This window comes from Somniosus microcephalus, chromosome 1 (genome assembly GCF_052327205.1).
Source record: "Somniosus microcephalus isolate GS21.2 chromosome 1, FLI_Smic_1.0, whole genome shotgun sequence".
Lineage (NCBI taxonomy): Eukaryota > Metazoa > Chordata > Chondrichthyes > Squaliformes > Somniosidae > Somniosus > Somniosus microcephalus.
The window spans coordinates 134349376-134363281 of record NC_140987.1 but is presented as its reverse complement, the minus strand read 5'-3'; the positions used below and the strand labels follow the sequence as shown (position 1 = coordinate 134363281).

The 13906-nt window shown below is 46.6% G+C and overlaps 1 protein-coding gene across 6 annotated transcripts in view; it reads left to right on the top strand.

The window, feature by feature from the left end:
- vps13a (vacuolar protein sorting 13 homolog A) overlaps nt 1-13906 on the top strand; it is a 631135-nt gene that overhangs the window by 204580 nt on the left and 412649 nt on the right. For all 6 annotated transcript variants that reach the window (XM_085985825.1, XM_085985842.1, XM_085985834.1 and 3 more), the window contains exon 20: nt 4195-4331. In XM_085985825.1, the coding sequence (XP_085841951.1) occupies nt 4195-4331 (137 nt within the window). The remainder of the gene's footprint in view (nt 1-4194; nt 4332-13906) is intronic.

Sequence of the window (13906 nt, the reverse complement as noted above, 5' to 3'; positions counted from 1 at the left end):
ATATCGGAGTATTGCCCAGAAATGATGAAGTAAAATGAGTTTGGGGGGAGAAGGAGAATTAACCATTTTCTGTTTGAGCTCTTGAGCTGACATGGACTTAGGTATACAGGGGATAAATTCAAAGTTTGCAGATGACACACAACATGGAAATGTAGTAAACAATGAGGAGGACAGTAACAGACTTCTGGATGACAAACAGACTAGTGAAATAGGCAGACACATGGCAGATGAAATTTAACGCAGAGAAGTGTGAAGTGATGAGGAGGAGAGGCAATATAAACTAAATGACCCAATTTTAAAGAGTGTGCAGGAACAGAGAGGCCTGGGAGTGTCTGTACACTAATCCTTGAAAGTGGCAGGACAAGTTGAAAAGGCTGTTAAAGCATATGGGAGCCTTGAGTTTATTAATAGAGGCATGGAGTACAAAAGCAAGGAAGTTATGCTAAACTTTGTAAAATGTTGGTTAGGTGCCAGCTGGAGTATTGTGTTCAATTCTGGGCACCACACTTTAGGAAGGAAGACTTAGATAGGGTGCAGGAGAGATTATGAGAACAGTACCAGGTATGAATGACTTCAGTAATGTAGAGAGACTAGAGAAGCTGGGATTGTTCTCCTGGAGCAGAGAAGGTTAAGAGGAGATTTCAAACTCATGAAGGGTTTTGATAGAGTAAGCAAGGAGAAGCTGTTTCTCGTGGTGAAAGGGTCGGTAACAGAGGATAAGGATTTAAGGTACTTGACAAAAGAACCAGAGGAGGCATGAGGAAAAAAATGTTTACACAGCGAGTTATTGTGATCTGGAATGTACTGCTTGAAGGGATGATGGAAGCAGATTCAATAGTCACTTTCAAAAGGGAATTGGATAAGTACTTGAAGGGAAAATAATACAGGGCTATGGGCAAAGAGCAGGGGAATGGGACTGAATGGTGAGCTCTACCAAAGAGCCAGCACAGGCATGATAGGTCGAATGGCCTCCTGTGCTGTATCATTCTATGAATTTTAAAATTGAAAGTGAAGAAAATCAAAACATATGAATGAATGACTCTTTAAACATAAAAGGTTGATTTCAAGCATTGTGCCTTATACCTGCCGAGGAGAAAATATTCTTTGTTTTTGGGTTAAATTAATGTATTTTCTTTTTCATACTTTTCAACTGACTTCATTATTCTGTATTGTTTCCAATACTAACTTCAATATGGAATTGATTTAGGAGGAAATAGAAGAACAGGAAATGTATTAAAAGGCTGTAAAGTTGGAAAGTACTTTAATCCAACACGTTCTCAGCTATATTTATTTAATCCAGGTTTTAAATTCAATCTGTTCATATAGAATAGAAATGCATTACATATATTTATTATACATTTGATAGCTCCTGTTTCAGCATCCTCTGAAATTCTCCTCCAAGGGAATTAAAATGAATCCTCTGTCAACTCATGTTACCCTCCCTTCAAATTGTTTTAATGCCTTTAAACTTAAACTCTTAGGCCAATGAATTCGGCCATGGCGTTTTTTCGGGCAGTAACCGGTCTACTAAGTCCCCAATATGGCAGGCAGGAAGCGCGTGCACGTTTCTGGCTGGAAGCGCGCTGCCTGTCCTATTGGTAAACAAAAAAAAGTGTTCATGGCCCATGCTAGGCATTAGGCCCTTTGCATATGCAAATAAGGGGTCGAACTCCTGCTGAGGACCCCACTCCAAGATTGATTTGCACAGAGGCAGCCGGTGTTATTGAAAAGGCTCGTTTTTGAAATTTATTTTGGTAGGAAAAACCGAAAGGTAGAGTATTATTTAAATAGTGATCGATTGGGAAATGCTGATGTACAAAGGGACCTGGGTGTCCTTGTACACCAGTCACTGAAAGCAAACGTGCAGGTGCAGCAAGCAGTTAGGAAGGCAAATGGTATGTTGGCCTTCATTGCAAGAGGATTGAGTACAGGAGCAAGGATGTCTTACTACAGTTATACAGGGTCTTGGTGAGACCACACCTGGAGTATTGTGTGCAGTTTTGGTCTCCTTACCCAAGAAAGGATACACTTGCCATAGGGAGTGCAGCGAAGGTTCACCAGACTGGTTCCTGGGATGGCAGGACTGTCGTATGAGGAGAGATTGGGTCGACTAGGCCTGTATTCACTAGAGTTTAGATGAATGAGATGGGATCTCATTGAAACGTATAAAATTCTGATAGGGCTAGACAGATTGGATGCAGGGAGGATGTTTCCCCTGGCTGAGGGGATCTAGAACAAGGGGTCATAGTCTCAGGATATGGGGTAGGACATTTAGGACTGAGATGAGGAGAAATTTCTTCACTCAGAGGGTGGTTAACCTGTGGAATTCTCTACCACAGAAGGCTGTGGAGACCAAGTCACTGAATATATTTAAGAAGGAGATAGATAGATTTCTAGACACAAAAGGCATCAAGGGGTATGGGGAAGAGAGCGGGAATAAGGCATTGAGATAGAGGATCAACCATGATCATATTGAATGGCGGAACAGGCTCGAAAGGCCAATTGGCCTACTCCTGCTTCTATTTTTCTATGTTTCTATTTACCTGAATGTGGCGCTCCTCTCAACCCCACATTTAAAGAATGTGAACTGCTGCTCTCATCTTCTTCTTAGGCAGTCCCTCGGAACCGAGGATGACTTGCTTCCACATTAAAAATGAGTTCGCAGGTGACTGATGAGTCCAATGCAGGACCTACAGTCTCTCACAGGTGGGGCAGACGGTGGTTGAAGGGGCGGGTGGGTGGGGTGCTTGGGTTGACGTGCTCTCCTTGCGCTGCCTGCGCTTGGCTTCCACTTGCTCCCGGCGAAGAGACTCGATGTTCGGCGCCTTCCCAGATGCTTCTCCTCCACTTTGTGCGGTCTTGGGCCAGGGATTCCCAGGTGTCAGCGGGGATGTTACACTTTTTCAAGGAGGCTTTGAGGGTGTCCTTGAAGCGTTTCCTCTGCCCACCTGGGGCTCTCTTGCTGTGCCGGAGCTCCGAGTAGAGTGCTTGTTTTGGGAGTCTCGTATCGGGCATGCGGACAATGTGACCTGTCCATTGGAGCTGATCGAGCGTGGTCAAAGCTTCGATGCTGGGGATGTTGGCCTGAGCAAGAACGCTGATGTTGGTGCGCCTAGCCTGCCAATGGATTTGCAGGATCTTGCGGAGGCAGCATTGGTGGTACCTCTCCAGTGCTTTGAGGTGCCTGCTGTACATGGTCCATGTCTCTGAGGCATACAGCAGGGCAGGTATCACTGCTGCTCTGTAGACCATGAGCTTAGTGCCGGGTTTGAGGTCCTGGTCTTCAAACACTCTCTTCCTCAGGCGACCGAAGGCTACACTGGCGCACTGAAGTCTGCCCTTGTTGACAGTAGGCTCCCGAGGTATGGAAAGTGGTCCACGTTGTCCAAGGTCTTGTCGTGGATTTTGATAATCGGGGGGCAGTACTGTGTGGCAGGGGCAGGTTGGTAGAGGACCTTTGTCTTACGGATGTTTAGTGTAAGGCCCATGCTCTCGTACGCTTCGGTGAAGGTGTTGACGATAGTTTGGAGTTCGATCTCCGAGTGAGCGCAGACGCAAGCGTCGTCTGCATACTGCAATTCGACGACGGAGGATGGGACGACCTTGGATCTGGACTGGAGGCGACGGAGGTTGAACAGTTTCCCGTTTGTTCTGTAAATTAGCTCCGAATGGCATACTCCTGCTTCTATTTTTCTATGTTTCTATTTACCTGAATATGCAGCTCCTCTCAACCCCACGTTTAAAGAATGTGAACTGCTGCTCTCATAACCGGTTGTTAAATATTTAGTGTATGCTCAAAATGTATGTTAAAACCAAAGTGTCAAATTCTATAACTTATCATGTATCTGAAGTGCTAGTATTTTGGGAATATTGGAACATCATTTAAAATAACAATTCTTGTCCTACCTTTTATAATTATGGGCAGCAGTAAATCCATTTATTAGAGTAGGTGGACTGGGCTTGCACTAACTATGTGCATAACAGTACGCAAATAGTGTACATTTCCAGTACATGTAACACAAACTTTCACACAATAGAGTGTAGTACATTTACCTTTTTCTGTCTAGATAAGAATTCTTATGTTTAATATACCATTATAATTGCTAAAAGACAGCAAATCAGGATCTCAAAAATTCATGATTGCCCACTTATGCTTTCACTGATGTTTATTCATATGCTTTGTACTATTCACAGGCTTGATGTATGTTATTGAGACACAGAAAGTCCTGGACTTAAAAATAAACCTCATGGCTTCTTACGTCATTGTTCCACAGAATGGTTTTTTTGATAAATCTGCCAGCTTATTGGTTCTTGATCTTGGTAATTTAAAGGTAAGTTTGTAAAATTGACAGGATTGTTTCAATATTACTATGTTAAAATCACATTGAAAGTTTTTTTAACATGCATTTTATCCACTGAGTAGACACAATCATCATGTGTATAACATAGAAGACCCGTAACTTCAAATGTTTAGAAGCTTTACTAATTGGAGTGGAAAAACAAATTTTAAAAATTAATTTACTTGGCCTAATTGTGTAGTGATTTGTGTAGTTAATATTGAACCTATCGTTTGGAATGTTAGGAATATTTTGAAAGGCAACCTTTGAATAAAAAGTTGTTCTTGTCCAAATGCTGTTATGATTGCAAAAATCCAATACAGAAAGAATAAGTTGAGTTTATTGTACTTCATACACATTAATGTTTCTCTATGAACATACACCCCAATAGGATCAGAGGAATATTAGAAAATATATTGTCTGAATGGTGTGGACAGACTGTACGTCTGTTTAAACATTACTCTTCAACATAATGAAATTGCTGATATTTTTTGGTATCTTCATTTTTTTTTTTAAGTACTTTTTCAACACCCAGTGACTTCAGAAAAAATACATAACATTATTAATATTTGTATGTTATTTAGTTTCAAAAATCAATCATTTAAAATGTAACTTGCAATCCACAGTACTTTATTGCTACCTATAGGTCCAGCTGCTGCACCGTATCCTTAAAACCTTTGTATACTGTCAGCTTGTCTCATTTGTTGGCATTCTTTCTGCTGAGTCAGAAGGTCATGGGTTTAAGCACAGTGCAGGACTTGAGCACATAATGTAGGTTGATTGTTGTACTGAAGAAGTGCTTCTGAATGAAATATTAAACAAAGGCTCTATTTGCCTGTAGGTGGAGATAAAAAATCCCATGACAGGAAGTTCTCCAGGTGTCCTAGCTAACATTCTTCCCTTAATACCTCACCAAAACTAACTTAACTGGTCAATTTATCTCTTGCTGTTTGTGGGACTTTGCTGTGCTCAAATCATTTGCCACATTTACCGACATAACAACATTGCGCTTCAAAAGTAATTTCAAAACCACAGACTTTTGAATGGGCCGCATGGCCCTGAAAAAAATTACAGGAAACATTGGGTTGTAGTATTAGTAAATAATTCTGTCACAGTGCAACAATGGAAGGATGTTGAGACAAAATCCCTGTAGATAGAATTAAGAAATAAGGGAAGTGGTACAAATTTTGGTGTGCATTGCATCTATCTATATCTATCTGTCATTCCATCTGTCTTGAATTAACTCGAAAATTATAGAGCGTACCTACATGTGCGTTATGTCGAAAGGAAGCTGACGATTCCAGAACCGTCCTAAGCGTATTTACGTTTCGGCCGGACAAAAATTGCGCCCGCGGTATCCAAAAAACGTTCAACATTCCGCTCATTATCCGCTCATTAGCATCGAGTGACGTCGAGGTCGACCAATCGTACGGCGGGTTCCTGGCGCGTGCGGCCGGGCCCTCCTACGGTCGAGTGACTGGACGATTGACCAATCCTACGCTTCGGTGACCTGACGGTCCACCAATCGGTGCCTGTGTGGGCGGGCCTTATCGTTCTGAACCGAGGTGAGTCGCCGCCATCTTGATTCCAAACTTTTCCTTTTTCCCGCTTTCTGCGTGTTTCTTTTCAAATCTACATTTCCAGCAAAAAAAAGGTTGCTTTTAAAAGACAAATTGTTTTTTAAAAAAGTTAATTAATTTGTAAATCTTTTGTCTAACCTCTATAATTTTCCTACCTGTCACCGTTTTTCCAGGCCTCAAAGCCTGGGCGTCTGTTGACCAGCCACGCCCGAGCTAGGCGCCTCCCGTCGCGATCTTTGTGAAGGCTGGAGGGGGCGGGCCTGAGCCGAGCGTCGCCACCGCCACCATCTTAGTAAAGGCGGGCGGGGCGGGAGTCAGCGTCCGCGTCATCTTCTGCCCGGAGCGCGACTTGAGTCCGGCCGGGCCTCACGCGGTAGGTTGCGCGGCGGCGTCTCTCTGGTCTTGAAGCCGGCTCGGGCGGGGAGATCGGGAGATCGCGGGGGCGGGACATTGGGGGGGGCGGGACATCGGGAGATCCGGGGGCGGGACATCGGGGGGCGGGAGATCGGGGGACGGGAGATCGGGGGGCGGCACATCGGGAGATTGCGGGGCGGCACATCGGGGACTCTCCCCCTTCCTCCCCCTCCCCTTCCTCCCCCTCCCCCCTCCCCTCCTTCCCCCCCTCCTTCCCCTCCCCCCTCCCTCCCCCCAGTCGCTGTCTCTCTTCCCCCCCCCCAGTCGCTGTCTCTCTTTTCCCCCCCAGTCGCTGTCTCTCTTTCCCCCCCCCCCAGTCGCTGTCTCTCTTTTCCCCCCCCCCAGTCGCTGTCTCTCTTTCCCCCCCCCCAGTCGCTGTCTCTCTTCCCCCCCCAGTCGCTGTCTCTCTTCCCCCCCCCCACCCAGTCGCTGTCTCTCTTTCCCCCCCCCCCCAGTCGCTGTCTCTCTCTTTCCCCCCTCCCTCCCCCCAGTCGCTGTCTCTCCTTCCCCCCCAGTCGCTGTCTCTCTTTTCCCCCCCCCCCCAGTCGCTGTCTCTCTTTCCCCCCCCCCCCCCCCAGTCGCTGTCTCTCTTCCCCCCCAGTCGCGCGCTCTCTTTCCGCCCCAGTCGCGCACTCTCTCTCTCTTCCAACAACATGCCCTCGAAAAAACCTCGGCACCGCCGGGCACTCCAGCTAGTCATCAAATATTGGAGATGTTCCTTATTTGTGCTAAGGAGCATTGTAGAGCGTTGTAGAGTGTTCTGCCAGCCCAAAGAATTACCTGTGCTATACTTCAAACATCTTGGCTTTTTAAATTAAGGATCTGTTCGGATTTATTTTGTGTAAATCAGGTAAGTTTTTAAAATTCTTTTAAGGCTAGCATTTAATAACCTGTCAAAGGTCCATTACGACGGATTCCGATTCTGTAGCATTGAAAGACTATCGGGGGAAGGCAGCAGCAGCCAACTTCTTGGCACCATGGGTGGTTCTGCTGCACAGGACGGGAGTAAAAAGAGCGGGAGAGCTATAGTGATAGGGGATTCTATTGTAAGGGAAATAGATAGGCATTTCTGCGGCTGCAAACGAGACTCCAGGATGGTATGTTGCCTCCCTGGTGCAAGAGTCAAGGATGTCTCTGGGCGGCTGCAGGGCATTCTGGAGGGGGAGGGTGAACAGCCAATTGTCGTGGTGCATATAGGTACCAACGATATAGGTAAAAAACAGGATGAGGTCCTAAAAGCTGAATATAGGGAGTTAGGAGGTAAATTTAAAAAATAGGACCTCAAAGGTAGTAATCTCAGGATTGCTACCAGTGCCACGTGCTAGTCAGAGTAGAAATAGAAGGATATTTCAAATGAATGGCTAGAGGAATGGTGCAAGGGGGAGGGATTCAAATTCCTGGGACATTGGAACCGGTTCTGGGGGAGGTGGGACCAGTTCAGACTGGATGGTTTGCACCTGGGCGGGACCGGGACCGATTTCCTAGGGGGAGTGTTTGCTAGTGCTGTTGAGGGTTTAAACTAAAATGGCAGGGAGTTGGGAACCTGTGCAGGGAGACAGAGGAAAGGGAAGCAAGGATAGAAACAAAAAAGACAGGAAGGAGAAAAGCAAAAGTGGAAGGCAGAGAAATCAAGGGTGTAAATCAAACAGGGCTACAGTAAATAATCATTCTAAAAGGACTAAGAGTGTTAAAAAAAAAAATAAGCCTGAAGGCTTTGGCCTAGAAATTCGGTGGGCTGCGCCACTTGTTAGCGCCCAAAGAGGGCACTTAGTGGGTTTAGCGCCACTGGCCACGCCTTCCGCGAAATTTAGCAGGGCGCTAATGACGGCGCTAACCGTTAGCGCTGCGCCGCCACCGATGACGTCATCGGTGTGCACCGCAACCTGCTACCACCCCGATCGTGAAATTTGGTAGCGCCCCCCTGCTGTAACGCCGGTCGCAATTTGCGACTGGTTCAGGGGGGCCTTCCTGCGGCGGTTGAGGTGCGGGGCGGCCATTTTTTTTTTTGCTGGCCGCCACCTCTTCGCGCAGCCGTCCCCGGCCTCCTGAGCCCCCCCCCCCCCCCCCAACCGCGTTGTGCCGGCTGTCTCCCACGAGCCCGGCACTTCTCGGTGCCGGGCTCTTTTGCCGGCACTCGCGATCTTAGATCGCGCTGCAGCAGGCCCCTCCTTTTTAAGAAGGGGAGGAAGGCCTGCAGCACCACAGCGTGCCGTGTTGCGCTGCGATTTTCAGTTGCAGCGCCCCAAGACGGATGCGGGGTGCCTCGAGTAGCGCCGCGCTTCCATTTTGGGGCGCTCAAACTGAATTTCCGGCGGGCACTCGCGACTCCATCCGGGGCGGTAGTTCCGGCGCCCTGGCGAGACTGGCGCCCCAAACGGGGTGCCACCGAATTTCTAGGCCTTTGTGTCGTAATGCGAGGAGCATTCGTAATAAGGTGGATGAATTAGCTGCGCAAATAGATGTAAACAGATATGATATGATTTGGATTACGGAGACATGGCTCCAGGGTGACCAAGGCTGGGAATTCAACATCCAGGGGTATTCAATATTTATGAAGGTCAGGCAAAAAGGAAAAGGAGGTGGGGTAGCATTGCTGGTTAAAGAGGAGATTAACACAATAGTAAGGAAGGATATTAGCTCTGATGATGTGGAATCTGTACGGGTAGAGCTGAGAAATACCAAGGGGCAGAAAACGTTAGTGGGAGTTGTATACAGACCCCCCAAACAGTAATGCTGAGGTTGGGGGATGGCATTAGACGGGAAATTAGAGACGTGTGCAACAAGGGCACAGCAGTTATCATGGGTGACTTTAATCTACATATAGATTTGGCTAACCAAATTAGTAGCAATACTGTGGAGAAGGAATTCCTGGAGTGTTTACGGGATGGTTTCCTGGACCAATATGTCGAGGAACCAACTAGAGATCAGGCCATCTTAGACTGGATATTATGTAATGAGAATGGATTAATTAGCAATCTTGGTGTGTGAGGCCCCTTGGGGAGGAGCGATCATGATATGAAGGAATTTTTCACTAAGATGGAGAATGAAGTAGTTGACTCGGAGACTAGGGTCCTGAATGTAAATAAAGGAAACTACGATGGTATGAGGCGCGAGTTGGCTAGGATGGATTGGGGAACGTTACATAAAGGGCTGTCAGTGGATAGGCAATGGCAAACATTTAAAGATTGCATGGATGAACTACAGAATTTGTTCATCCCTGTTTGGCATAAAAATAAAACAAAAAAGGTGAATCTACCGTGGCTAACAAAGGAAATTGGGGTAGCATAAGATCCAAGGAGAGGACATATAATTTGGCCAGAAAAAGCAGCAAACCTGAGGATTGGGAGCAGTTTAGGATTCAGCAAAGGAGGACAAAGGGATTAATTAAGAGCGGGAAAATAGAGTATGAGAGTAAGCTTGCAGGGAACATAAAAACTGACTGTAAAAGCTTTTATAGATACGTGAAGAGAAAAAGATTGGTGAAGTCAAGCGTAGGTCCCTTGCAGTCAGAATCGGGAATTTATAATGGGAAACAAAGAAATGGCAGACCAATTAAATACATACTTTGGTTCTGTCTTCACAAAGGAGGACACAAATAACCTCCCAGAGATGTTGGGGAACATAGGGTCTAATGAGAGGGAGGAATTGAATGAAATCAGTATTTGTAGGGAAATGGTGTTAGGGAAATTGATGGGATTGAAGGCTGATAAATCCCCAGGGCCTGATAATCTACATCCTAGAGTACTTAAGGAAGTGGCCCTAGAAATAGTAGATGCATTGCTGGTCATCTTCCAAAATTCTATAGACTCTGGAACAGTTCCCATGGATTGGAGGATAGCTAATGTAACCCCACTATTTAAAAAGGGTGGTAGAGAGAAAACGGGGAATTAAGCCTGATATCGGTAGTGGGGAAAATGCTGGAGTCCATTATAAAAGATGTAATAGCAGAGCACTTGGAAAACAGTGACAGGATCGGACAAAGTCAACATGGATTTACAAAAGGTAAATCATGCTTGACTAATCTACTGGAATTTTTTGAGGATGTAACTGGTAAAATAGATAAGGGAGAACCAGTGGATGTGGTGTATTTGGGCTTTCAGAAGGCTTTCGATAAGGTCCTGCAGAAGAGATTAGCGTGCAAAGTTAAAGCACATGGCATTGGGGGTAAGGTACTGACTTGGATAGAGAACTGGTTGGCAGATAGAAAGCAAAGAGTTGGAATAAACGGCTCTTTTTCCGAGTGGCAGGCAGTGACTAGTGGGGTACCGCAGGGATCGGTGCTAGGACCCCAGCTATTCACAATATATATTAATGATCTAGATGAGGGAACTAGATGTAATATCTCCAAGTTTGCAGACGACGCAAAGCTGGGTGGGCGTGTGTGCTGTGAGAAGGATGCAGAGAAACTCCAGTATGATTTGGACAGGTTGGATGATTGGGCAGATGCATGGCAGATGCAGTATAATGTGGATAAATGCGAGGTTATCCACTTTGGTGCAACGAGACCTGGGTGTCCTTGTGTACCAGTCGCTGAAGGTAAGCATGCAGGTGCAGCAGGCAGTTAAGAAGGCAAATGGTATGTTGGTCTTCGTAGCGAGAGGATTCGAGTACAGGAGCAAGGATGTGTTGCTGCAGTTGTACAGGGCCTTGGTGAGACCACACCTTGAGTATTGTGTGCAGTTTTGGTCACCTGTTCTGAGGAAGGATGTTCTTGCCATGGATGGAGTGCAGTGAAGATTCACCAGACTGACACCTGGGATGGCAGGAATGACGTATGAGGAGAGATTGGGTCGATTAGGCTTATATTTGCTAGAGTTTAGAAGAATGAGAGGGGATCTCATTGAAAGTTATAAAATTCTAACAGGACTAGACAGACTAGATGCAGGAAGGATGTTCCCGATGGCGGGGGAGTCCAGAACCAGGGGGTCAGCCATTTAGGACTGAGATGAGGAATTTCTTCACCTAGAGAGTGGTGAACCTGTGGAATTCTCTACCACAAAAGGCAGTTGAGGCCAATTCATTAAATATATTCAAGAAGGAGTTAGATATATTTCTTAAGGCTAAAGGGATCAAGGGATATGGGGAGAAGGCAGGGACAGGGTACTGAAATTGGATGATCAGCCATGATGGCATTGAATGGCGGAGCAGGCTCGAGTGGCCGAATGGCCTACTCCTGCTCCTATCTTCTATGTTTAAGCCCACCCTGGCCAATTAACAGGAAGCGGATCTGATGATGTCATTTGATGATGCGTCATCAGCCGGTTTCCTTAAAGGGACCACGTCCACATGGAGTTTGACAGTTGTTCTGTCAGTGCTTGACAGCATTGAGGTGCTGCAAACACTAACAAGCACTGCACAAAAGTGGACGATTGCACCCAGGCTCCCCAATGACTCCTTCCATATGCTTATGGAGGGAGTCACAGCACGCAGGGAGGTTCTCTTCCCTTCCAAGGGTGGAAGAAATCTCCCCAGGACACCAGCGCAATCTGTTTGCACATTGTACAGGAGGGCCAAAGCAGGGATATCGTCCGTTGTCCCAGGCTGCAGTGGCGCCAACCTTTCAATGATTTCAGTGGATCACGAAACGTTGCTGCAAAGCCACACTCAAACTCACCCTGCTGTGCCACTCATCACATCCCCATCACTCTTCTCTTGCACAACCTTACACCAATTTACCTTGCACCTCCACCCAACCCCCTCTATCGACTTTATCACTTCTCCATCTCACTAGCCACCCCTCACACTCACCCTCATCCTACTGCAAGCATACCAACTAACAACACACAAGGGTAAGCACCTGAGAGGTTTAGCCAATGTCCATGTAAAGTTTCTGGTAATGTGCTGTCATACAGTGAAATCTATTTTTTCAAAACTGCCCCTTATTGGACAGATCTGAGCGCACCTTGAGAAGTGTCTTACTGAGATCCAGTGAATACTCGGACATAACTTACCTCCACCACCCCCCCCGCCCCCCCCACCCTCCCCGGCTATAGTGATGAGTGTGCATGGAATGACTTGGACATTAAAGGGATGCTTCACGGTGCTGGTGTGGGATGGTGTCAACCTAGCGCATCATGTGGCAGCCAGGGGTGGCAGCGTCAAGTGAAATAAATCTGGACATGGTGATGCCATCGCTGGCCTCCCAGCCAGCAATGTTGTCAGGGGATGATGCCCTGTGTCCAATGCAGCATCAGGTGATGGCGGAGAAGGTTGGTGATGTTGTTGGTGTTGGAGCTGATCGTGGAAGGATTCGGAGGACCAAGGTCTGATTTTTTTTCAAGGGCACCGATGTTGCTGCAATAGATGGCAGCTGCAGGTGAGATGACAGAAGCGATCTGTCAATGGTGAGAGAGGTTTTCCCAATGAGGTGGCACTGGACATATAGTTGAATCTAAAAACTTGTAAGCTAAAGAAATCTCTATATTAAAAATGCAGTAACCAACATTTTCTGCACTCTGAAACTGACCATCTGCAACATGCCATCCTTTACACCACCTCTGCAGCTGTCAGCTTATCAGAAACATCAGAGCAGACTCAAATCATGCCAGATAGAGCTGGCGTGTTCCCCGGACAGCGGGTAACCCGTGGGGGAGAACATAAAATTGAAAGGAAGCCTCAAAATAGTATTAAATTGGCTCTTAACAAGCCATTTAACAAGCTCAATTGTATCCCCCGCCGCTTGGTGTCGGGTCAGTTCTCCGCTGGGAGACTAGCGTGGAGGCGGGTTGACGGCGGGTTTCTTACCCACTGTCAATCTTTGCTATTTTGACAGCGGACCCGCCTCCAAACCCGCCCTCTGAGCGCCGGCAAATTCGCGGCCATAGTCACTGTTGTAATAGAACATAAGAAAAAGGAGCAGGAGTAGGCCAATTGGCCCCGCGAGCCTGCTCCGCCATTCAATAAGATCATGGCTGATCTGATCCTAACCACCAATCCACTATCACAGAACCATCTCCTGAATCTAACAGAATTAGACACACGAAATAGGAGCAGGATCAGGCTACACGGCCCCTGGGCCCGCTCCGCTACCCACAGGGCCATGACCGATCCGAACCTAGACTCATGTCCAAATTCCTGCCCGCTCCCCGTAACCCTTAATTCCCTTTACTTCTAGGAAACTGTCTATTTCTGTTTTAAATTTATGTAATGATGTAGCTTCTACAGCTTTTTGGGGCAGCATATTCCATGGACCTACCACCCTCTGAGTGAAGTAGTTCCTCCTCATCTCAGTTTTGAAAGAGCAGCCCCTTATTCTAAGACTATGCCCCCTAGTTCTAGTTTCACCCATCAACGGGAACATCCTCCCCGCATCCACCCGATCCAACCCCTTCACAATCTTATATGTTTCAATAAGATCGCCTCTCATTCTTCTGAACTCCAATGAGTAGAGTCCCAATCTACTCAACCTCTCCTCATATGTCCATCCGCTCATCCCCGGGATTAACCGAGTGAACCTTCTTTGTACTGACTCGAGAGCAAGTATGTCCTTTCTTAAGTATGGACACCAAAACTGTACGCAGTATTCCAGGTGCGGTCTCACCAATACCTTGTACAACTGAAGCAATACCTCCCTAT